We start from the raw sequence: 26265 nt of genomic DNA, 5'->3' as shown, positions 1-26265 counted from the left end.
GCCCTATGCAGCCGCATATGCTGCGTATGTCTAAGGACTGCCCTGCTGAAGCTAGACAAAGTCAGACTGGAAAAAAACGGTGTAAATTGTTAACAATGAGAGTAATTAGCCATTGGAACAATTTATCGAGGGTCATGGTGGATTCTCCATCACTGGCCATTTTTAACTCAAAATTGGATGTTGTTCTAAAAGATCGGCGCAAGGAATTAGTTTGGGAAGTTCTCTGGCTTGTTATACAAGAGGTCAGACTAGATGCTCAGAATGGTCCCTTCTGGCCATGGCATCCATGAATCTAGGTTCTTCTATCCCCAGCTGTGCCACAGATAGTGTGTGACCTTGCCCAAGTCACCTAATCTCTCTGTGCCGTCTGTAAAGCGGGGATGAGAATACTCTCTCTCTCTCTCACTCTGGCAATTGGATCATGTTCTCTTACATTTTGTCTGTCTTTTCTATTTAGGCCTTGTCTACACTGCCACTTTACAGCGCTGCCACTTTCTCGCTCAGCGGTGTGAAAAAACACACCCGAGTGCTGCAAGTTTCAGTGCTGTAAAGTAGCAGTGTAGACAGTGCTCCAGCGCTGGGAGCCCGGCTCCCAACTCTGGTAGCTACTCCCCTCCTGGGGCTGGTTTTTTTACAGCGCTGGGAGAGCTCTATCCCAGCACTGGTGCCACGACTACACAGCGCTTTAACATTGCTAGTGAAGACATGCCCTTAGACTAGCTCTTTGTCAGGGACAGCCTCTTAGTATGTGTTTGTACAGTGCCTAGCACAGCAGGCTCCTGATCTCAGTGGGGCTTTCGGGGCTACTGCAATATAAACAATACAAGGGAAGTAACCTCAAAAGGTCTGAATAAAGACCTACATTTCCAGAGGTCGGACTCTCACTGCTAACCCTTACCCCAGAAGAGAATTGGTGTTTGGAGATGGTTTTCTAAACAGGGGGGGTAGGGATAGCTCAGTGGTTTGAGCACTGGTCTGCTAAACCCAGGGTTGTGAGTTCAATCCTTGAGGGGGCCACTTAGGAATCTCAGGCAAAATTAGTACTTGGTCCTGCTAGTGAACGCAGGGGGCTGGACTCAATGACCTTTCAAGGTCCCTTCCAGTTCTAGGAGATAGGATATCTCCATTAATTTAATTTGAGTGATTTAAGTTGGTCTCCTAAGCCTGATTTCCCCATAGACACGATATTATGCTCTGAAACTGCATACAGGCTGCAAAAGGTGCTCATATGTGCACCGTGGGTTTGCATTACTTCAAAAGTCCATGCCGACCCCTCATATGCACAGGAAACTTGCATACTTCACAGGGAGTGCAAAGCACGCTGCACACACTACAAGACGAATGTTGTACGTGTGGCTTCCTTGGTCGGTGGCTTTGAGACCATGTTTTTCAGGAACACTGCAAGAAGGCGCTTCAGTGCAATGGATAAATGCAAACCAAAGACAAAGCTGCTCTTCAAAGTTGCAATCCAGATTTGCGCCTGAGCCCGTCTCAAAACCAGATAACGAAAGGTGAACGTTTTATCTAGTGTACAGCTTGAGGCATGCGAGCTGAAACCCTGTGCACGCACCCATCACCCACACAGACTCAGATAACTGGGTAGGCATCCATGTGTCAGTGTCAGACACAGCCCAAAGCAATGTAACAAGCAAGGACCTGGTAACAATGCCCCTGTCAAACGCCTACAGCAGTGCCCTGTTGATTCTTGCTCAGCAGCAGATTGTGCCTTTGCAATGTGCCGTGAAGGGCAGCATGTAGCTACCCCACCCCAGGAGCAGAGCAGAGCAGAGAACAAACTGTGTCTCAAACACCCACTTCCTCCCTTGTGCTGGGAGGAAGGAGAAAATCACTTCACTCCTTTTCTTGGACCTATTCCCCATCCAGCCAACTATTCTAGCTAGCAAATGGGGAGGGTGCAGCCCAAACTCCTACTCCCTCCCCTCTCCCCATCCACCAGCTTGCAGCACTCTATCAGGTGAGTAGCCCCTGCTCTCCCCACCTCGGCCAGATCATGATTGGGGAGGGGAGGAAGAGTGGCTGACAAAGGATGTTGCCATCTGGCCCACTGCGAGAACGTAGAACTTTTTTTAGAATTTCTTAGTATTAATGAAGCCACCCACATGCTCCTGTCATTCTGACTGTGCTAATAATGGCCCTGACATTGCCACCCTCTGCAGCCTTGGGCAACTCCCTTAGCCAGTCCTCCTCAGTCTCCCCATCGGGGATGGTGATTATCACAGGAGAGACATTTGCATTGGTTGTAGCAAAGGCTGGGGACATCTGGAAATGGGCAGCCTGTGTAGATTTCAGCATCTCTGCTCTGCCCACTATAACCCCTGATTCCTAAGGCCAGTTGTGCCCAGGGAATAGCACCCAAAGGAGGCACAAAAAAAGGAAACATCTCCACCATTTTGCTCCCCCCCCCACCTTCTGGGGTTTATTATGCTGTGTGTTAACGTAACGCCTTGGAGCCTAGTCATGGCCTAGCCCCCAACCCCGTGCTAGGTGCTGTACAGACACAGAACACACAGATGGTCCCTGCCCCACGGAGCTGCCACTGGACACGTCAGTTGAGCCCCAACCCATGGAGATGGACAGAAAGATGGTGCAGGCCAAGGAAGCCATGAGACAATCAGAGGCGGCTCTAGCCAGGCTGCTGGGTGCAACTGCACCCCCAGATGTCACACACCTAGCCCTGGCCCCCCCAAAGGGGCAAAATTACCCTCCCAAGCACTCCTATCTGGGCCGCTTTTAAAGGTGCCCCAACAATGGGTTGGCTAATCTGCCTCGCAACAAGTCTCCCCGAGCCAATCGAAAAATCACATTCTGTTCAACCTCCTCTGCCAATTACAGCGACAGAGGAAGAAAGGTTTGTCGACCTGGCAAGATGGTCACCCAATCACAAAAATACACCAATGGGAAAAATCAGGCTGGGCCCACCCACATTGCTATCCTGCCTAGCAACTCTTCCCTAAGTGGCTAAGGCCCAGTAAAAACAGGATAGATTTAGCCCATCAGGAAGGGAAGTCAGGTGATTGACAGACCAATATTAACCCCTTGTGAAGGGAAGGTTTCATGCCTTTCCCCTGACTCTGGGATGAGTTGCAGACCCAGAGACTCTGAGTGGCAGTAGATGAGTCAGCGGGTCTCAGGCCCTGGGACGGGGTTTAGCCTTCCCCCCTACACACATACACGTGGTGCATGGGTGAGAATCAACAGCTGGGTAGTACATGAGAGATGATGGGCAGCATGCAGCTAGGCTGAGCCGGGAGAAGTTGTGTTTGATGCAGTGGAGAAGGGGAGCCAGTGACATGGTAAAAGCGACAAGCTAGGGAAATTATCTTTGCAGCCCCGTAGATATAAGCAGAGCAAGATTGCGTCACAGCATGCATTGAACGTACCCCTCCTCCCCTGTGCAATTCACCTTAGCCAAAGCACAGCTCCCTAGCATTCCTACTGAAAAGGCCCTCACCTGCACGTGGCTCTAGCTGCCACACAGAAGGCTGCACAGATTCTCTGATGAGTAGATGAGCATCGTCATCCTTCCAACAAGTCACTCCTCAGGAAAGAAATGTGGATGTGCTTCCTGGAACATCACAATGACTGTTCAAACAGCATTTCCTGCAGGGTCTGCCCTGCTCTGCCACCAGGGGCATTTCTTCTATAGGGCTTTGCTTCCAGGACTGGCTCCTGGCTGAGTTCATGAATAAAAAATAACAGCATAAGTACCAAATATCCCCCCACCCTGCAGCCTCTCCACTCTCTGTGGCCAGAGTGCCAGACTGTCTCACAAACCAGTACATCCTGTGTCTCTAATAGCAGCTTCTGGCTGCGTTGATAAGTTTGGCTGTAAACTAACCAGCCCTCCTTTTCCGGAAACTGGCAGGAGAGGATTATCTGGATAAGTATGAGTCAGTTTCCTGTTCCGTGGGGGAGCTGGGGGAAGGAAGGGAACTAACCTTATAAACCGAGAACTGCTGAATTTTAAAATATCAGGGTGAAGTAGGCTCTGAACATTAAATGCCAGGTGGCACATTACTAGCTACGGGTCTGCTGGAATCCACTGTGCGCTGCTCAAACGGAGACATCTCTTAAGCTTCAGTCCTTTATTGTTATTATTTATTGGCCTAGTACTGCCCTGTCCTAGCCAAGGGTCACCAAGTGCTTCACAAACACTGATGTACATACATTCCTCTCTCTCACACATACACCCACGGGCTGTGGAGGAAAAACGTCTCTTCAAACATCGATAGGAATTCACTAGAACGTTGTCCTTTCAAAGTAGCGTATCATACAAGCTGCCCAGGGTTACACAGCCAGTCAGGAGTAGAGATTGTGTATAACACAACAGCCCTGAATCCCAGTCTCACTGCTCTAACCACTCTGCCCCAAGCTGAGAGAAGAGACCAGGATTTCAGACTCACAATCCCCTGCTTGCTTGAGGCCACTGTTTGGTGGGCAAGCAGAGGAGTTGATTTTTCCAGACTTCTCCTTTAAGCTCTTTCCAGGCTGTGTTCCCCGAGGCAAACAATTGAAAATGTCCAGATTTTGGCTAAAATATTTCAAATACTGATTTTTTGCTGCAAATTTGACATTTTTCCTAAGGGGGAAAGAACCATTTTCTGACCAGCTCCAATAAAAATGTTATTCTTAGTCTTCATGTGGCATCTCTTGCCTGAGGCTCTCAAAGCACACACACTCACAACATCCCTGTGAGACAGTGAAGTGCTGTTACCGCCTTTTCGCTGCTAGGTACATGCTGGGCCACAATGAGGTGAAGTGACTTGGCCAAAGCCATGCAGCAAGTCAGTGTCAGAGCCAAGAGCAGAACCCAGGAGTCCTGATTCACAGCTCTCGTCTCTAACCGCAAATCAATATTGTCACGAGTTTCACTGTTGTGAGGAAGGAGCAGTCAGAAACTGTTGTACATTCAGTTAAAACTTATCACAAATAGTATTAGTGAAGGGACTCATTTATTCTAATTGTGTTAATCATGTCTCAGACTGCCATTCTCTGTGGACTTGTGCAAATCACTTAACTTTTCTGCCTCAGTTTCCCCATCTGCAGATAATAATGATCAGGGGGACTAGGGTCTGGATCAATCACAGCAGAAGCTGGTGGCCTTTGAAATGGGGCAGGAGAAACTGAGGCTCGAATTGACACTTGTTAGTCACAGCCAATTTACAGCAGCAGGTATGAAGTCTCTGATTCAAAATAAGGCAGGAACTATCCAGCTCTAAGAGGCTGCCACTGATTGTCTTTGCAGACGAAAAACACTCCAAAAGGGCGATGTGTGGTTAATAAACAGGGATTAACATCATTGAGGGTCTGGGAGGAAGGAGATAAAACAAAACCTGAACTGAGTAGAAAAGCTGGGGCCCTGGAGCCCTGAGAGCCGGCTGTGCCGCTTACCTGCTCTCCGGCCCAACGCCCGTTCTGCTCTCCACCCTTCCAGCCATGGTTTCCAGGAGGCTGACAGGACTGAGTGACGTATAAGTGAAAGTTTTCTGCATGGGAGGTTTGTGAAACTAATTTCTCTCCTTTTAAATAACAAAGAGACTATTTGGAATAACAGGGATTTGCAAGGGTTAAATAATGGGAAAGAAACACAGCAACAGGCAGAAATCTGCTGGGATCTTCTAAAACACAGACCCTTCTGTCCTTTAATTATTTCCTGTCATCTGTCGTTCCCGCCCCCAGCGGAGGTTCTCAGCGTGCTTTACAGACACTAATGGTCTAAGGCCTTGTCTCCACTGGCAAGTTACTGCGCAGTAAAGCAGCTTTCTGCAGTGTACCCACTGCCAAGCCACTTAGTGCGCAGAAACTCCTCAGTTGCAGCGTTGCAAAAAAACCACCTTGACAAGAGTCCTAAGCCTTAGGCCTTGTCTACACAGCCACTTTACAGCGCTGCAACTTTCTCGCTCAGGGGGGTGAAAAAACACCCCCCCAGTGCTGCAAGTTTCAGCGCTGTAAAGTGATAGTGTAGACAGCGCACCAGCGCTGGGAGCTACTCCCCTCGTGGGGGTGGATTTTTTACTCTCCCAGCGCTGGTGCTGGGCTACACACAGGAACGCCGCCAGCTTTTCTGCCGCCCTAGGCGGTGGAAGGTCCCGCCCTGAAATGCACACCCCCCCCCCCCCCCACAGAGGCGGCGGAAGGTCCCGCCGCGGAAATACCGCCACGGTCGCCGCCCCCCAAATCGCAGCAGTCACCTTATGGGTTGCGCCGGCCCTGGCTACACTGCCATGGTAAAAGTGCTGCCCATTTAATGTTGCTAGTGAAGACATACCCTTAAAGTGCAGAGGCTCCAGCACTGTATTGACAGTGACACATTACACCGCAGAAAGCAATCAACTGGCCTCCGCCCTGGAGAGATGCACCCGTCCCATTTCTGACAGCCCTTGTGTGCTGTGCTGATCTGCTCTGGGACACCAAGCAAACCATTAATGTGGAATGTTCAGGCTGTTAAACACAGAGGGAGGGAGGCGGGGGCTGATGTGGTTTCCCCCTCTCCCTGCCTCAGGACTGGTTGCTTCCTGCTCCTGTATGAAGCATGCTGTCCTCAAAACACACACTCTCCTCCCCCCCTCCACACACACACACACCCTGTCACACACTCTGCCCCCCCACCCCCACTTCAGTTGAAAAGCAGCTGGCAATGTAGTAGGATGCCCCTGGAACAATGGGATTGGGAAACCTGCATCATGTGACACTGTGCCTGCCCCATGAGGCATTGCAAACCTTCCCAAAGCACCCTGCGGCCAGTTGCACAGTGGGATAGCTACCACAATGCACTGCTCTCTTTGCCGTTGCAAGAGCTGCTAATGTGGATGCGCTCCACCGTCACAAGGAGCACAGTGTGGACATGCAACAGCGGTTTAATTCCAGCGCTCTAATAAACATGGTATAACTTGTTGTGCAGAAACTTGCCAGTGTAGACACACCCTAAGACATGCATACATATGTCCCAGGCAGGTAAGGTTACAACTAAGAGTATGTCTACACTGCCCACGTTACAGCGTGGCCGCGGCAGCACTGTGACATGGGCAGTGTAGTCACGCTTTATCGCCGGGGGAGAGCTCTCCCAATGATAAAAAATAACCACCCCGAATGAGGCGCTATTTATACTGGTGTTTTTTCACACCCCTGAATGACTAAAGTTTTCGCGCTGAAAATGGCAGTGCAGACATCGCCTAAAGCTTCTCTTCAAACAAAGCCACAGCTATGAACTTTTTCCTTTCAAAACAGGATGTTGTTGCACAAGCTGCTGGGGTTCGGTTTGATAAAAGGGCCAACGTGAAGTTGTATCCCTTTTCAAAACGCAAGCTAGCAGTATGTCCCAGTACTACACCTGCCTACACACCTCCCTGTTCTTTTCAATGCAGTCCTCTCTCCTGGCACTGTGTGACAGACCCGCACAAGTAACTGGGGAAAAGCGTGACGCTGACTCTACACGAATGTGGCCAGCGTTTCTCAGCAGCACTCAGCATCGCTTGTAAGTGCTTAAATAATGGGGCCAGATTTTCAAAAGTGCTGAGCACCCAACCTCTCCCATTCGCTCCCAAGTGCTGTTGAATGCACCAAGTACTGGGAAACCAGGCTCCTTTGAACCATGATCATTTCTGGGAGCCAGAAGTCTTGCCTCTGTCTAAGGGTAAGTAAAGCTGTGCAGACAGAAGTGAGACGTGTTGTTATTAAGTTGACAGCATTCCCTTTAAGGAGACACTAAGCATGGAAACTGAAAAACATTCTAGTGCCAGACTATTTGGGGCACCTTGTGGGCAGCATTTGCAAATGTAGGTGTGAGCCATGCACCTGCAGAGCCCCACATTTCAGTGACTGAGCGAGGGCATGTGTTGGCATGCGCTGCCCAGTGAGATGGCTTGTGCCCACAACTGCCATGATAGGTGCCACATAAAAACCTAGATGAGAGCAAACCTAGAGTTCTCAAAGTGTAATGGGTGCATATGCATTTGTACAGGATCCCCATTGTACTTATGCAGCAAGATTTTCCCCTGTATATTTTTACTGAACACTAAACTATCCTGTGTGTGGCATTGCAGCTGGTTGCTGTGGAAATGACTGTAATGCCATAAATGGTGCATGGGGAGCTTACCTAAAATCTCCAGCTTCCACCTCCTCCTTCCTCCCCATGACACTTGCTCATTAAAATTAAACAGTGTCCCGCAGGTACCACAGTGACTAATCACCAGTGTGCTGTGTACTGTCCATGCTCTGCAAGGCAGCTGTTTACCTCCTACGTGTCTCTAAGGCCTCTCAAGAGACTAAACCAACAACAGCTGGTAAACAAACTCAAATCCCATCAGGCCTGCTCTAGGCCCCAGTCTAGGAGAGTGCAGGGCACCTCCTCCTGCACAGCTGGCAGCCTGGAGGAGAACAGTTTGAGAGACACCTGGTGGTGGAAAAGGAGAAGTGCTCTCTTGAAATCTGGTTTAAAATCCTTGTAGGTATTTTAGAGCCAATGTTAAAATACTCAGTCTGTAAAAGTAACAGCAGAGACATTGTCAAATGTTTTCCTTTAAGGGCATTTATGGGTTATAAATACTACCACAATGCTGCATGATGGTGTAGTTTGTACACATGGGCGTAGTTTGGAAGTGTATAATGGGACATTGTTCCCCCAAACCGCAAGCCTCAGGCAGGCATGGGATTTTCCCCCATGTGTAACCTAGTTGCCCTGGCTTAGGGTGACCAGATAACAAGTGTGAAAAATTGGGCGAGAGGGTAGGTAATAAGGGCCTATTTAAGAAAAAGCCCCTAATATGGGGACTGTCCCTATAAAATTGGGACATCTGGTCACACTAGCCTGGCTGGAGCTGCCTCCCTCCCCCTGCCCGAAATATAGAAGTCAAACTATGCCTATGTTGGTACAGCAACATCTCTGCAGGGGAGGTCCAGTCACTGCTTGGAAGACATGTTATTACGAGTGTTACGGTAGAAGCCTCCGCTGAGATGAAGGCCCCATTGGGCCAGGTGCTATACACACTGTAATAGACTGTGCAGCGTTTATTTATCTGGTTTATTTACAAGGGCCCCATGGCCAAGGAATCAGTCACCAACACCAGTCCAAACAGCGTGTTACAAATCAACTACAGAACCGAACGGAACCCTCCAGTCCCTATAATTACAAAAACCAATCACAATCCTGCAGGAGCAAATGGTAAGGCCGAGTCCATGCTTTGTTAGCGAGGAATACAGTCCTGCTCAGGACACCCTGCTCTTCCCAGCAACTTCACACCCACTTACACTGCCTGGGTCAGAAGGTGCTGCCCTTGGGGTTTGTACAAACCCCGGACAGTCTCATGATTTGTTAACCGGGACGGCTGTAAAGGAATTAAAGCCGCTCACACGGAGGCTGCTGCAGATCTGGGAACCGAGCCCAGCTCTGCTGAGGCCCAGCCAGACCCTCAGGCAGCGACGTGAGGGGAATGAGCACTGCCCCTCTTCTGGGCCTTTCTAGTATTTTTTTAAATGTAGGTGGTTTGTTTTTTTTTAAATTTTAGCCAGTACATGGGATCTTTGTGACACAGGCGTGGGGCCCTTTTCACAGGCCTCTGGCTGCTGGCACTTGGCTGTACTGGAACCATTCATTTAAAGCAAGGGCCTCGGCAGCACTGGGTAATCCAAGGTGACCTAGCGCAGCTTCTTGCCAGGAGCGGGCTTGGTACTGCATGGCATTGATGTTACCCTGGCTGGGAGGTGTCACTCTGGATTTACTGCCGAACATCAGGTCAAAGTAGCATAGTGGGCAATGGAGAAAATGAACTGGTGTGTCCCTGGAACCATCCGTTCCTGCCCAATGTGCATCCTTTAGTCATTCAACAGTGTAAAGCAGGAGGGAGGAGAGCCCAGGAGTTTCCCTCTACTGTACCCATTTTACATCAGTTTTATGCTGGTGTAAATCCACTGCCCTCATTGATCAGAATCAGGTCTCTGGATTTTAAGAGAGACCAGAATGGCAGGAGCCGCTTGCCAATGCAGATGCCTATGCTTCCTGGGGCAGTGGTGTGGGGGCAAAAGAGCTTAAGGGAGGTTGAGTGGGCCAGATGTGTCTGACCTTTGCTTTCATCCCTATAGAAACTATGCATGGTCTAGGAAGGATGGGACAGTGGTTAAGGTTCGAACCTGGGACTTGAGAATGGGGAGTTGAATTCTCTACTCTGCCACAGATTTCCTGCATGACCTTGGGCAAGACAGTTAGTAAAATAAAGGAGTTGGAGACAAATGGGGATCATAGCACTGCCCTACCTCCCAGGGGTGTCATGCAGATAAGTGTGTTACAGGCAGTGAGGTGCTCAGCTATCGCAGTGATGGGGGCTGCGTCAGTGCCTAGGATAGGCAGGAACACAAGCTCCTTTGGTTTGAAAAGTCTCCTCTTGCAATTACTGTGGTGTTGTTAAATTAGCAAAGAGTGTTTCAATGGTCCATGCAGCTGCACATAGCTGACAAGAAGGAAACCTAGCCAGCCGTTGCACACAAATGCATTTTTATTTCTCTCTACAAACGTGATACAGATGCATACATAGTATGCACAGAGCCCACAGGGCCATTCCCAGGCATGGGAGAAATTCACCATCCACAATGAATGAAACCGCTCAGTACAGAGAACAATCATTATCATAATGAACATGCTGGAAAGAGCTAGCCTGACAGCCAAAATGTATAACATTGAACCACCAAACCTTGCATCTACTTTCTTTTTTCTTTAATATAAAGCATTAAAATATTATTTTCCTAAACAGAAAAAGCAGCAAAATGGTAGAAATATTCCACATAGTTTTATCTAGTGACCTCTTGCTAGCCCTAAAGTGTGATGGGTGAACAGAAGCTAGGAATCTATCTTTGCTGCTATGCAAGCGCTGCAAGCAAACAGAGGGCAAGAGAACTTGTAAAACAGTCCACCAATAGTGAGTACTACATTCGTCCTAAATTAAGAGTGAGCAAAGGTTGCTAGGAAAGTGGGAGCAAAGCTGACCGCTTTTACAAGCAAAATTAGAGAATTCTCTCCTACAGAGACCGCTATCTGTTACAATCTTAACACAACTGTAACACTGATAACATCTAGCCACCTACAAAAACCTCCTTCATTATGAAGACACGCGCCCCTAGACTGGGTGCCCTGGTGTACATTGCTATCACAAGTGTCTGCACAGCTTAAATACCACTCAACAGAATACCCGAACCTTTTCCAGAGGATCCCACATGAAACTGAAGAATCAAAAGTATCCCATTCTTTCCACACATAAATAAAACGGGAAATAATATTCCCTACATAGAGAGGATTAGGGTGTGACTATCAGATGCAGTCACTCCCATCCTCTGGAATATAAGAGACAAAGGTCCATAGAGCAAGCGTTTCCTCCCCCCCCCATCCCCGCAGTCTACCAGGGTCTCCAGAGAGCATTAACGTTCTTCAGGGATGCTTGCTTTGGGGTGTTCTGGCTGGAAGGGGAGCAGATGACCTCTGGCGCAGCCGACTGGCTCTTCTGGAAGTGACTCAAGAGCTTGCTCTGCGTTTCTGTTTGGACTTTATGGAGAGACAGGAAATGGAAAGCCTCCTGCAGGCACCTGGAGTAGCCTTCCTTGAAGTCGAACTGAGAGTTTTTATGGATGGTTCCTGCAGCTAGAGAAGGAAAGAGAGAGGGGAGAGACAAGAGACCATGATTTAGACTCATTCTTCATGTCACTCTCTGGAGCTTCATGCAGCACATCGCTGCTTTGCACACAGCCAGGACTGAAGCCAAGTCTGATACTCACTCTTTATCTGCAGCTGGCTCTGCTGTTTCAGGTAGCTGACAGTCATCTCCAGGATGTCGGCTTTCTCCAGCTTGGAGTTGGGCTGGTGTCTCTGGAATTCCTTCTCCAGCAGGAGTTTCAGCTGCTCGATGCTGCTGTTAATCCGGTCCCGGCGCATTTTCTCCACCACCGGCTTCCTCAGCTGCAAAAAGCAGGACAAAAGATTTGCTTAGAAAACATCCTCACTCTGCCACATCTCTGGACTGTTTGGTCCATAGCTTCAATGCATGTAAGTAGTACGGGCCAGATCCCCAGCTGGTGTAAATTAGCATAGAAATAGAGCTACACTTATTTGTACCCGCTGAGGATCTAGCCCCATCTCGTTCACTGAAGCAGTCAGCAAAGCAGACCGTGCTGGTACTTACTTTGTTTTTCTCTTTTGGTGTCAGCAGGTTGTTGTGCTCCATGAAAACAGTGCTGGGGGCCATCTGTCCTGAGCTGAGGAGGCAGCTCTCGGTCGTGCTGATGTCCTGTGGAAGTGTGCTGCCGGAAGCTGACTCTGCCCTATATTTATACTGCACAACCTCGTTGAGAATCTGTGGGTCTCTGACTTGGTTGAGTTTCCCACACTCCAGAGCCAATCAGAGATAAGCAGGACAATAGACGAAGCATCTATTCTTGCATGCTCCATTGCCAGTGAATAGCTGGGGGATAATGACCTTCTCCCAGATGAGCAGGTGGGGAGTGTGTGGTACGGGAAAGATTGGGATCCAAATTACATGTTAGAAGCTGGGAAAGAGCTGGCCCTCAGTGAGAAAAGGCTGCTGACTGATGCTGCAGATCAATAGCTTTCCGGTCACACACAATATTCAGTTCACATACAATGGTGAACGCGGGGGCCAGTTGCTGATGGCGGGAAAGAAGCTAATCTGTGCAGAGGAAAAGATGGGATTGTATTTTTTGAAAACATACACACACAGGCACACACTTCGGGCGTGCACACACACATGGACACACCGATGAAGGCAAGCAGCACACTTGCTCGGAGATCGCTGGGTTCACTAGTTGCTGAAAATAAACTATAGACTTTATTTTGCTAATTTAAAACCAGCATTGTTGTTTTTGGTGGGTTTGTTTTAATAACAATAAGCCAGATTCTGAAGTTCCTCCTCAGCTGACAATGCGAGTGTCGCCCAACTCAAAACAGAGTGTGGACTCCATGGTCTGGCTCAGGATAAACAATGCATTTCATTGTGGATACAAACATCTATACAGAGTGTTGTTATTTACTTATTTATACAAAGGACAGTCTTGTGGTTAAGCAGACGACTGGGAGGAAGTAGATTTGAGTTTTGTTTTCAGATGTCCTGGGTGACCTTAGGAACTTCCCTTCCCATCATCTCAACTTCCCCATATGGGAAAAGTAGTCACAATAATACTTTATTTATCTGTTCTTAAATATGAGCGAGAATCCAGAGGTGAAAGAGGGAAATCTTAGTGGGTGCTGAATATTTGTAATACTTTTGCATTTATGCATTACCTTCATCCAAGGATCTCAAAACATATAATGAACATTAATTTTACCTCACAACCCACTCCCCTCCATCCCCACCATGAGGCAGGGTTTAGTGTGATTATCCCCATTTTACCAATGGGGAAACTGAGGCACACAGCAAGTCAGAAACACAACTGGAAATAGAAGCCAGGAGTCCTGATTCCCATTCTCCTTCTCTAGGCTACCATCCACACTAGGATTTGATGTTATTGGCAGTCTCTGCTCTAGAGAGACCCAGGACTGCACTAGCAAGAGATGCTGCTGTTTAGGATATTAAGATGTATTCTTAGAGCTGCGTGTTTCCAATAAATAAAATAAAATAAATAATAATAATAATAATTAATAATAAATTGCACTACACCTGATTACACTCTGCCTACTTGAATAACAGAGTCCTCACTCACTTTTCTGAGCATTAAATTAACTCACACAAAGATAAGCAGATTGATTTCTGCACCATCTGTATGTTTAGTACGTCTTCCATTCCAATTAGTTACATTACAAGGGTAGGGTTAAAGCATGGAGCCAGGCTGCTGAAGCACGGGGTTCTGTTCCCAAATTTGTTCCAGATTCACTGTGTGAACTTAATGAGGTCACTTCACTTCTCTGTGCCTCAGTGTTTCCATCTGTGACAAGGGGATTATAATATTCCCTTCTCTCACTACTCTTATGCAGCTCAGTTTATATTTGTTAAGAGTCTGGAGATCCTGCCCTGGAATGTGGTATAAAACTGTGTGTAATGTCTATGAAAGTGAATACACATGCACACACTTAGCCCTCTCTTCTAATTCAGTTAGTCTTAAAACCAGGTAAGGCTTAAGTGACCTCTTCCAGGATCTGCTTTTCCTTCCTCCATTGTACTGCCCTTGAATAGGCTCACTTCTTTTGTACAGAACAGCAGCTGTTGAGCTCTGAGTCTTTTATGTCAAGTTGTGGGAAAGTTTTGTGACACCATCTCACATGTTTCCTCCAAAGCGCGTGCATTAATTCTGAGCCCATGGAACGCCACCTAGAAACCCCATCGTTTGCTCTCCCGCGCCCCTCTTGGGGACAGCCTCTGAAACAGAGACTCTCAAGCAGCAAACTCATTTCTAGGGCTGATTAGCCAATGACACATAGGGAGAAACCTGCCAGTTCCCCAGCCCGCATACTCAACTAACGGCTTTGCCTGAGATTGTTCCTGCTTTGCAGATGAGCTTACTACTAACCAGATATGGGAAGAGCTATAAATTCTCCCTGCAACATCAACCACACACATGCACGCCCCACGTTTGAATCTAACAAAGCAATTTTAAGTGTCAGATGCCCCTCCCTGTAATAACCAGTTGTACAGATCAATCAAAGCATTTCCACACTTACCCTCCTTGGGGGTGGGGGGGATTTCTGTGCCCTGTGAGTTTTCTGGCCCATCTCAGGACTTTTATTTTTGTGGAAGACAAATGAGCTTTCAGTGGTAAAGCCTTTTAGCACAGACGTGGGGGTGCACAGGTGACCGGTGTTGCATGTGCCTGTTTTTTATCTCAGTTTGGGCTCCCGCCACTTCTGAGATCTGGTGCTATGACTCCGAACGCTCTGTCGAACAGAGAACCTAGGGGGTCAGACTCAGTTAGAACTGGCCAGATCCTCACAGCTGTCAGTTGACTGTGCTGGGGTAATTAGAGTCGCTTTTGCCCCCTCGGTTGGTATAAATCCAAATAATTCCACAGAAGTCAATTTTCAGAGTAACAGCCGTGTTAGTCTGTATCCGCAAAAAGAAGAACAGGAGTACTTGTGGCACCTTAGAGACTAACAAATTTATTAGAGCATAAGCTTTCATGCTCTAATAAATTTGTTAGTCTCTAAGGTGCCACAAGTACTCCTGTTCTTCTTTTTACAGAAGTCAATGGAGCTACTCTCATTTGCACCAGCTGAGGATCTGGCCTTGTTTATAGAACAAGTGTTCTCAAAATAATAGAATTTGAAAACAGACATTTTACTTCTCAGCTGAAGGTAGCCTGAGTAATCAAAAAATTACATGGGGCCAAATCTTGCCACCTTGAATTGCTATAGTTCCAGGGAAGTCAATGGTAATTTCACTCAATTAAGGACTGCAGAATTTGCCGCATTGGAAAAAAGAACAAAATATCTGCCCCGCACCAGCTCCCCAAGGCTTTTGGAAATTGATCAACACTTGCAGGAAATTAACTGGGTGGAATACAATCCCTGCTTGATTTCCCCCAAGGACTCTGCCAATAAGCCCCGCAGGGGAAATACTTTCTAGTTCTGTTTGGTTTTTTGGTATGTTTGAAATTTGATGGACCTTTTTGCAAGAGCTGTTTGATTATGGCAGGGTTGGGGCTGGGAGCCCTTGAATCCCAAATTCTGTCCTTGACTCTGATATAAGCTCTGTGGTCTTGAGTGAGTCACTTAACTGCGATAGGCCTCAGTTGTAAAATAGGGATGACTGTAAGGTCTGTTTCACTGGTTCATCTATTGTCTGTAAAGTAACATAAGTGCAAAGTCTTCCTGACTTGACAGCAGTTTTTCCCTGCATCCCTCCGAGTCACACAACAAGGATACCGTAGTTCCTGGAACAAATGTTCTAGTCTCAGGAAAAATAAACTAAAAAAAATGACTCCATGGTTTTCTCTGTGGCTTCGCAATCAACAAGGAAAATTAACTAACCAGTGAAGAACTAGCTTTGGAGGAGACCGTCACTTTGGCATGACACGAGAATGAACTGCTGTAACTCCAGTTTGATTTGGAAATCCCAAAGAAGGGCAATGAGCCAGATTCATCCCCACTGCAAAGCTACAGGTGTCAATGGAGTTACACCAGGGATCATGAATTTGGAATTAATTTATGTCCTAACATCAGAATGATTGCTTTCTACTGTGGGACCGGAGCACACGGCATTGGAAAGAAAACAGATGATGACCATAAGATCCTACATACAGGTACCATACTTGAAATGTGGAGTAAACACTATCCCGCCTCCTGAATCTCTGCCAGATGTTAGCTTTCAAGGCGTTTTAAAGGAGCTGCAGCTTTCCCAAGTCTTCAGAGATCATCACTGCTCTGATTGCTACCCAGATGGCCTTTTGGGAGTAGGGTTTCCCACTGAACACAATGCAAAGTCAAGCACCATTGCTAATGTGGTTTGTAGCCAGGCACACTTCCTTTGTGTGGGAAATGAATATAGTTAAGAAATGGTGTGGGAAACTTGGAGGTACACAAACTTCCACAGCCTTATGTTAATAAGCCGCTTACCATGGTAGGGTACTTAGGAGAAAAGGAACTCTGTGTGAGGGATGGGAAAGGCGGCAAGATCTTGGCGGACTTGGAAATACAAAGTTAGCACTGAACCCTGGAGACCTTACTCAGGGAAAACTCCTATTGGGCCAAATCCTGAAACCCCTTCCGGGAAGAAACCCTCACTGAAGCCAATGGGCATTTCAGCCTGAGTAAATCCTGAGCAAGACTTATGGACTTGACCCATATCGTTTGGCACTTCCGGGGCCATATTTTGATCTCAGCTACACCAATGTAAATCCAGAGTGACTACATCATCTTCCGGGGAATTATCCCTGATTTTCACCAGCATAGCTGCAATCAGAATCAGGCCTTTTTATCCAAGCAGCTCAGAGCCCTTTTCAAGCATTTATGAACAAATAGGGTAGGATATCCCATTTCACAGGATAACTGAGGAGCCAATAGGCTAAGAGCCTGATTTTCATAAAGATCTGGGCCTACTTTTTTGAGTGTACTTACCGTGTATGTATGTGTCCAAATCACATGATTTGCACATGTAGGTGGCTAAATAGTTGCTTGCATGTGCAAATCCGTATTTGGCCTGTCACACACAGTAAGCACAAATGTAAAGCAGACATACAAGTGGGCATCTACTTTGAAGAAGAAAAAAACCCAACCCATCAGGCCCTCAGTAACTTTTTAAAGTTCATGCAGGAAGCATGACAGATGTGACAAGAGTCCAGAGGACTCCCATTGCTCACACAGCCATCCTTCCTCTCCGGCTCTGTGAATCAGAGAGCTGCAAAACCTCCACAGCAAAACTGCCCATATCAGGCTCTGGCCTCTGCTGCCAACTCAGGACTCAGCCCACATCTGGCAATTGTTTTGCTACAACTCACAAACTTTGACCCAGTCATGAGGGCATCTGGGCTCAGTTTGTAGTTTTGCAGGGATGGCCTCCACATGAAAGATGACTCGGCTTTGATTGGGTTTTGAGAACTTTGTGGATTTGAGTTCACTGGGTAAGGACGCAGTGAGCCCCCAACTATGGTGCAAAGCCAGTGGACAAGTGCCTCAACATTCACAACTGCTAACACACGGATCTGCCGAGGGTAGTGACGTTTGTTCAGACTGTTCCCTGATGACAGCAGCTGTCCTAGCAGAGCTGGGAGTGGTTAGAGCAATGGACTGGCAGTTTGGACGTCTGGGCTCTGTCATGGACTGTGTGGCCTTAAGCAAAACACTTCACTCCTCTGTGCTTCAGTTTCTCCAACGGTCAAACAGGGAGAATAACACTTCCAAGAGGGCCAACTGGCCTGGTTTATTAATATTAGCAAAGGGCTTTGAGAGCTCTGCATGAAAGGGGTCAGACACCTGGAATGCTGTCATTGCTGTGGCCTCAGCTCTCGCTCTCGCCGCTAAGAGCGGACATACGGAGCTGCACCGAGGAAGTCGTTTGCAAAACCCAGGAGCCCATACTACATACTCTGGAGCAGACAAAGCATTAGGCAGTATGCAGGCATGGATCAGAGAACCTGATACAGGCCCAGCAGTACAGCTCCACTGAAATCAATGGGGCTGTTTCTATGGGTTTGAATGCGTATGGGATCGAGCCCTAGGTCTGCCCTTTTCCCCTAGTCATTCCCTGTGCTGCTGCTTGTGAGTGAGGAGGGTTTATACATTACTCCGAGCTCCCCGTTTGAATTTCCAGCAATTTCTGGATTTTTTTTCACTGGCTTTCCCCTCAACCACCACCCTTGCAGTTTTTTATAATGGGATTTTTCTTTCTGTCATTCTCTCTCCTTGTGTCTACTACAGGCAGATGTGGGACCGAGGACAAGAGTATGTTACAGGCCCTCAAACTGTGTGAGTTTGGAGTTCCTCTGAGTTTCCCACACTGCTTCTCTATTCACCGCATTCAGCCAGAGGATAATGAAAGTGTGCCGTGCTACAAGCTGAATTAGAAATGGTGTTTGACTTCCCTTTGTACTTCATAGAAGCCCCGTTCTGGGTAGACCATCTGCATAGCACTTACTGTGGAGAAAAACATTGATCAAGGTCTGTCAGCCTGAGCTGGGGGAACTTGGGAAAGTAATTCCTTGTGCCACTTCAGTTCTTTAGGGCTTAACATCTGGCCTGGGCAGGGGGGTGCAGTTGGTGGTTTAACAATCTCACTTCCTTTTAAACTTTTGGATGTTGTCAAGCGTCTGTATGCAATAGCCTGAATTTCTGATTCTAACGACGTGGTGAGGGATCACATGACTGGGAATAATATCTAGTGCTTTGCATTTCCAAAGTGCTTTACAAATAGTCGCTGATGAAGTCTCAGAACTCCCTTGTGAGTGAGGGTTGTTTAGTAGCTGCGTTTCTGCTACTAGGAATATGGCCGGGATTGGAACCAGTGACTTACAGTATGTCTGCACTAGGAACACTACAGCGGCAGAGCTGTAGCACTATATTGTAGATTTCCTACAGCGACAGGAAGGGTTCTTCTGTCGATGCAGTAAATCCAGGTGATGGTAACTAAGTCAATGGAAGAATTCTTCCCTGGACCCAGTTCTGTCTACACTTAAGTCTTAGGTCGGCTTAGCTACATCTCTGAGGGGTGCACATTTTTTACACCCCTGAGCAATGTAGCTAGATTGACCTGACTTACTAGTGCAGATCAGTCCTTAGAGCTGAAAGGCTCCATGGCCCATTACCAGCCTCTGGAGCCATCGAGTGATCAGTACCAGATGCAGCTACTGCGCTAGGAGTGGATTGTGGCTTTATACTGGGGGGTCCTGCAGAGGTACGCAGCCCTGGTGGCAGCTCCTGGAGGCATTATGCTTGACTCCTTTTGGGGGTGCGTACAAACAGCCCCAACTGCTGCAGCTTATTCCGGGGAGCAGGGCTTGCTCACAACCGTGTCATCGATGCTGAAGGAAGCAAGTCAGGATCTTGGCCCCCACCTTCACCCCATCCTGTCCCACTTCTTTACGGGAATCTGGCTCTGTTTAATACACTGGACTCCCCTGCAGTACAAGGAGGATTGGTGAGGCAGTCTTTTAGCACACAGTACCCCCTTGCACTCCCACTCAGGGCTGAGCTCTTAGACTGCACAAACCCTTTCAACGGGAACTACTGCACGCTCCCATGTATTAGAGAGTGCTGAGACTCTGGCAGGCTCACAGGCCTGTTTTCTGGCTTTTGAAAGCTCTTCCTGCAAGGCAGCCGTCTGCTCTTAACAGGCATAATCTCCTCACTTTATTGCCAGCAGAGCACATGTTCCTGGGTCCCACAAAACCCACCTGCCCAGCAGGGTGAAAAAGACAGTTTCACAAGACACACTTCCATTGTTCTCTCCAGCACTGTGACTGACAGCCGCTGAGCATGCGAAAGTGCAGCCATGGAGGAGCTCACATGCTGAGATCCAGGCTGGGATACTGGCGGGGTAGGGCCAAGGGGGATTGCGCTGTAACACAAAGAAGGGACCGGTTTGGATTACAAACGAACCTGTCCCAGAGGTGGGTGCCCGTTCCGGAGGCATTGCCTCATACCAATATTCTCCACAGAACTAGCACCTTCCATCCAAGGCTCAAAGCACTGTAGGAACATTAACTGATCCAGCCTCAGAACCCCGCTAAAGCTGAGCAGTTTAATATCTGACTCATTCACTACTGGATATCTGGGGGATAAATCCTGCTCTTTCAGGGGAATGGACTTGATTATCTACCATTAATATACCCTTTTCCATCACTGACTTCAATATTTGTATGTGGTAATCAGGGATAGAACCCAGGAGTCCTGACACTAAGTCTACTGCTCTGTAATAATCTCTCATAAGAACAGCTTTACTGGGTCAGATCAATGTCCATCTAGCCCAGTATCCCATCTCCCGACAGGAGTACAATGCCGGGTGCTTCAGAGGGAATGAACAGAACAGGGCAATCAATGAGTGACCCCATTCCCTGTCGCCCACTCCCAGCATCTGGCAGTCTGGGGCTTAGGAACATCCAGAGCATAGGGTTGCATCCCTGACCATCTTGGCTAATAGCCACTGATGGACCTATCCACCATGAATTTATCTCATTCTTTTTTGAACCCAGTTACACTTTTGGCTTTCACAACATCCCCTGGCAATGAGTTCCACAGGTTGACTGTGCGTTCTAAGAAGAAGAACTTCCTTATGTTTGTTTTAAACCTGCTGCCTATTAATTTCATTGGGTCCCCCCCGCAAGTTCTTGTGTCATGAGAAGGCATAAATAACATTTCCTTATACACGTTTTCCACACAACTCATGATTTTGTAGACCTCTATCATATACCCCCTTATGTGGGAACATATGAGAATTTCAGCTTGCTCTCTCACTTAAAAAAAAAAATCAAAAAGAGAGACAGAGTTTCTAGCCTGTACAGTTTCATTGAAAAACTTGAAAGTGTGATCCAAATGCAGTCAAAAAGACTCCGAAACCAAAAAGCAAATAAAAAGAACGCCAAAATAATTATTTAAACACCAAAATAGCTCACAGGATTTTTAAGCCAATCTCATGATTATTGGGCACCTGACTCATGATATTTGAAAATCTGGAGCTGGAAATATGGCCAGATCCCAACAGATGCCGAGCACCTGTTGACTAGCCCCATCAACTTCACCACGAGATGCCCAGCATGTGCTCCGTACCTCTTAGGGTTTGCCTCAGCATCAGCCATAGGCTATTCTCCTAGTGTGGACAGAGTTCAGGAGGTGAAAGGCTCCACAGCCATCTGTCCCCTGAGATACCCAGCCCCTGCTCTAAGTAGCTGGGTTTAAAAGACTATTTTAAGGATTGTTGTAGCAATGAAGCTGGCCTGGTGAGGATTCAAAGCTACTAATATTTTCAAGCAGATCATCATCATCATCATCATCATGTTCCCATTATGCAAGCATACAGAACTAATTAAATGAAACATCCAAATTAACCTTCACAAACCGAAGGCTATGTCTACACTGCACTTTTGTCGGTAAAATTTTCGTTGGTCAGGGGTGTGCAAAAAAAGAAAAACAACAAAAAAACCCACCCCTGACTAACAAAAGTTTTACCGACGAAAAGAGCCAGTGTGGACAGCGCTTTGCCTCCCGCCGACAAAGCTACCTCCCCTCATTGGGGGTGGTTTTATTTTGTTTGCAGGAGAGCTCTCTCCAGCCGACAAAGAGCGGCTAACCTGCATAGCTTACAGTGGCACTGTTGTAGTGCCACACCTGTGCTGCTGTAAGGTGCACCATGTAGATATAGCCAAAGTTTCAACTGTGTAGCCAGGTCTGTAACCAGAATGTATGTGTGTGTATTGTTAATTAATGACTGCCATCAGTGGGTTTTTGATCTAGAGACAATCTCAGATCTCATTAAAGTTGATGGGTGTGCTAAGCACCTTTCTTTCATGCTATATGGAAGGAACAATTGAATGTCTCTTGATAGCTGGATGCCACCGCCCAAGGCCATGGTTCACATGGCAAGGCAAGTAAGCTGTGTACAGTAAACTGAAGGGTTTCCCTGGCACTGATTGCAAATGCAGGGTTTAGGGGACTGATTGGTTGTAAGTGTGTATGCAGAAAGCCGGCAGAAAGTGAGAAAAGCAGTAGTGAGTGTGCCTCTGAGAGGAAGCTGTGAGACAGAGCTGCTTTTAGACACAGTACTCGCTGGAGTAACAGACCTGGATTTTCGAGTATGGAAACTGCCTGCTGTTTTTTGCTTCCACTGTATTTGGGGAAACAGGACTTTGAAAACAAATAGGGTTGCCTGGACCTGACTCCGTCATCAATTTCTTTTCCTAATAGAACCAACCCAGCAAGGCCCGAATATTGGCGAATTACTCAGGCCTAAAAAGGACTACAATATTTTGGGCACCTCCCCTGGCATGGTTAAAAAAGGACAAGTAATTGATATGGATAATGCGAACATCCACAGTTACATTAAACAGAATGAAATATTGAAAAAGCTACAGAAGCCCTCATGATTCAGGGCAGTTAGCCAACCACTGACTGATGGGGTTAAAAAGAAACTTCCCCTCCAGGCAGGTTATCCCGGGATTGTCCGGGGGGTTTCTGGCACCAGATACTGCCTGTGCCAGGAGGACACTGAGCTAGCTGGACCACTGGCCTGATCCGCTTGCTTCTTATGTTCCAGAGGTCATTTCTGTTCAGGATCTGAGGGCTGCTCCCTCCCTTTTTCTCACCGGGCCAAGTTAAGGGCCCAAGGAAACCCACTGCCAATTACTTACTTGGGGATACAGGGCTCATTTCTCCTCCCATTTAAGTCAATGAGAGCAGCAATAGGTTCGTAGAGTGTTTAACGCTTGGTCGCCTGTTCGAATCCAGCACAGGTCAGTAATGTCAACAAGGGTTTACCATCCCAGGGCTGTTCAGTGGCCTGTGTGGAAGGGGTGTCAGTTCAGCTTCTTGGTTGCCACTTCACCTGAACTACCACTAGCATGACACTGCCTGGCAGCCCTGCAGCAGGGCAGGGGTAAGAGCCACTGGCAGCCCATGCGGAAGGGTAAGTGCCAGGCACAGAATATGCAGGAGTGGCCTCGGCTGGGCACAATTCTTGCATTAACCCTCAAAGAACCAATCCTTACCCATGCATATCTCTTTCACCTTTGCCAGCTTGGGGCTGGGAGAGAAGTTTGCCCTGCTGGTGCCCATGTTTCTACGGATCACTAAAGGACTTCAACCTGGCACCTTTCACTGAGGCCATTTTAAAAATGCACAGAAAGAGGTTTGAAACTAGATCTCTCTGATTTTGGAGGGGATTAGGGGTGCGGGTGAATAAATACGTAACGCGGCAGCTTTGATAAACCCCTGCTCCCAGGGCAATGCGTTCCTTTGAGATGTAACTGATTCCTGCCATCAGGCACCAGCCTGCTCTCCCGGAGGGTCAGCGCTTTCCCACATCCAAACACATTATCCTACAGACCCTGCCTTTTGTACAACACACTCCATCTATTCATGTGCAAAGCAGCTGTAATCCTCAGGCCTTTCAGAGTCAATATACCAGGAAATAATAAATCCTTCTTGTGCACCCTTGAATATACTGAGAGGTGACTTGTGGGAATTTCCACTAGGCAGAAAAAGAATAACTGCTTAATTTTTAATTATTTTTAATACTTGCTGTAAGGAGAATATGTCATTGACCCATGAATATTTCAGGGTCACTTGCTTAAGCAGTTGGGGAAATTGATTTCACCTCTAACTACCTTGGAAACGCAGATCAGGTTGGATCATACGTTTTGTGTTCCCCAGTGATCAAAACCTGCTTGCCTTCTCTTAAGCACCTAAGAATGAGTGTTTCAGAATGCTGGATCCAATAAGAAACCGAAGGTTAAACTTACAGGGAGAATGGTTTATAGCTGCATTACAAAAGGTCTTCCTCTTTTTTTTTTTTTTTTTTTTGTAAGCATTAAAAAAGCCTGTACCTGCGTCCTGCATTGGGAAGGTGAGAGGAGGAGTCATCCAGATAATGGCATAGTAATAATTAATTATACATAATGGGCCCGATCAGCATGTCCTTTTCTTGGAAAGGGGCAGATTTGGCCACACTTATACTACGTGGCTCCACTGGTCTATTTGTGGGGTGAAGCACTACTCAACATGAGTGAAAGTGGCAGAATCTGGCCCAGAATGAGGAGTTTTACCTAAGGACCACAGGAGCAGGTCTTATATAGCATCTTTCACCCTACAGCACTTCAGAATCTATCTGCTAGTACACAACCACTAAAATAACACCATCTCTGGAGTGGGGGGCAGCAGCACACTGAAGCAGAGTGGATTTTGTCCAACAACACCAGTTTAAACTGCTACCCATATAGAAAGTGCCACAGGATTGTTAATGGTCATGCACGGTACACAGGAATGATTTTCCCCCCGCAGGTCTCATCCAAGAGACCCTCACGCAGAGTAGAGTATGGAACTCAGTTTATCTACCCAGGAAGATGAAGAGCTGAGTTGAACCTGCTGAGATTTGACCCTGTCGTTCTAAAAATCTAGGAAGCTTAGAGCATTAGTCAGTTAAGTGAGTTTGCTACAATGATGCTAACACAGGGCTGGCCTAAAGTATAAGCAAATGCCCTTTCAGGAGTGCAGTCTAAGCAGGTTCTGCAAGGTTTTTACCACCCATCCAGCTGCAGTGCCAAGGTGAGCATGGCACAGGTATTAGGCAGGAGAGGTCTCTGCCAGACTCCCCTACGGGGGAAGAAGATAATTTGCCAGCTGTAACCCTCATGGGTAGGAGGAAGAAGCCACTCAAGGCATTTCTATCTCCAGAGAAGTGCTTTCCCTACAGACTCTGCTCACACGGTCATCCTCCTTTGGGTCCAATATTCAGCTTGTCTCACCTGCCCCCTCACCTGCTGCATCTGCCCTAGAGGCAGGAAAGGCACACTGGAGGCACTGCAAAGATGGGTTCAACACTGAGGCTTGCGGGTAGAAGCACAGGACCCCTCAGAGGAAAGTCAGTACCATATTCCCATTTCATGGAGGGTAAACCAAGGCAGAACGGCATCTATGGACTAGGCCAAGGTCACAGAGGAGTCAGTGGCAAAGCCTAGATTTTCTGAATCCCAGCCCTGTGCGTAAACCAGAGACTGGCGTAACTCTGCACCATGCCCCCCATATTGTCCCTTTCCTTGGTAAACAAGGATCTCCGAGACGCTCCGACCCACATGGCCATCCAAGCACTTTAGTGACGCCCAGAGAAAAATCACGTGAATTCACAGTGCATTGACAGAAGTGCAGGCTCCACAAAGGAGTTATTAGCACCAAGCTGTGTGGGTTTGAATTTCTCTGAGTTTCCCACACTTTCCCCCTATTGATAACATTTCTTGTTTGGACAATAGACGTGTGCCTTGCGACTACTTGCAACATTAGTGACGGTGCCTGAGCCTGAATGAATTCAAGGGAAAAAATCCAACTCCCAAAAGACCATCTGGCTAGCAGTTATAATACAGCAATAAAGGTCAGGGCTGCCTCTCAGAAGTTGGGAAAAAGATGCTCTTTGACACTGAAGAGTCTCTTTAACCAGCTTGGTACAACGACTACCTGTCAGACTCTAGCTTCAAGGTCCCTTGCCATCACTCCAGCGTTTTGGGAAAGATGACATGAGACCTGGCCTTTTGGAGACAGGGCGGTGAAATGATGCAAGGAAAAGGGCAGCATCTTATTAGAGCTGGCAAAAGCCAGTGGTGCTGGGCTGCGTCTTATCTAATGTTTTAATCCTTTGGCTGGATCAAAATGTTCATGAGATGACCTATCTCCTGGCTTTCCCAGAACACAGGGAATAAAAGGCTCTGAGGACAGCATCTGTCCCTAACAAAGAACTAAGCCCATTCAGGTCTATACAATGAAAACCATGAAGCTGGCTATTTCCCGGACTTCCCTTCCTGACAAATGCCTATTAAATTCAGGCTTTACTTCAGGGTTTTCCACATAGGCAACAGTCCCCGGCTTTCTTTAACCATTGCTGAGTTCCCACAACTAGAAACAGTTCTGTTTCTCTATTCATCGGCCTTGCCTCCATGTTCCATGCCCATCGTTTGTAGAGAAAGAAGAGCTCCTATCCTTTAGACAGTATGGAGCAGATCCTCCGCTGGTGTCAATCAGCATAGCTCTACTGAGATCAGCTCCATGTGGAACCCTCTTTAATCCATCTCCATATATACCCCTCTATCATATGTCCATGGGGCTATCCCAGTTTACGCCAACTGAGG

At 47.4% G+C, this 26265-nt stretch overlaps 1 protein-coding gene across 5 annotated transcripts in view; it reads right to left on the bottom strand.

Moving 5' to 3' along the window:
* The window catches only part of LOC128826163 (transcription factor HES-5-like), a 57539-nt gene that overhangs the window by 10492 nt on the left and 20782 nt on the right, over window positions 1-26265 (bottom strand). For 2 of the 5 annotated variants that reach the window (XR_008442805.1, XR_008442806.1), the window contains exon 3: window positions 3473-3694. Coding sequence is in view for 3 of the 5 variants with exons in the window: in XM_054009303.1 (XP_053865278.1) it covers window positions 11403-11644; window positions 11779-11959; window positions 12183-12245 (486 nt within the window). In the remaining 2 variants the exon portion in view is untranslated. Of the gene's footprint in view, window positions 1-3472; window positions 3695-8991; window positions 11645-11778; window positions 11960-12182; window positions 15009-26265 lie in introns of those variants that run through there. The other 3 variants (XM_054009303.1, XM_054009304.1, XM_054009305.1) reach the window with 3 other exon arrangements.

This window comes from Malaclemys terrapin, chromosome 19, assembly GCF_027887155.1.
Source record: "Malaclemys terrapin pileata isolate rMalTer1 chromosome 19, rMalTer1.hap1, whole genome shotgun sequence".
NCBI classification, from domain to species: Eukaryota; Metazoa; Chordata; order Testudines; family Emydidae; genus Malaclemys; species Malaclemys terrapin.
Note: the sequence above shows the minus strand (reverse complement) of the source record. Positions and strands in the feature narration are given on the sequence as shown.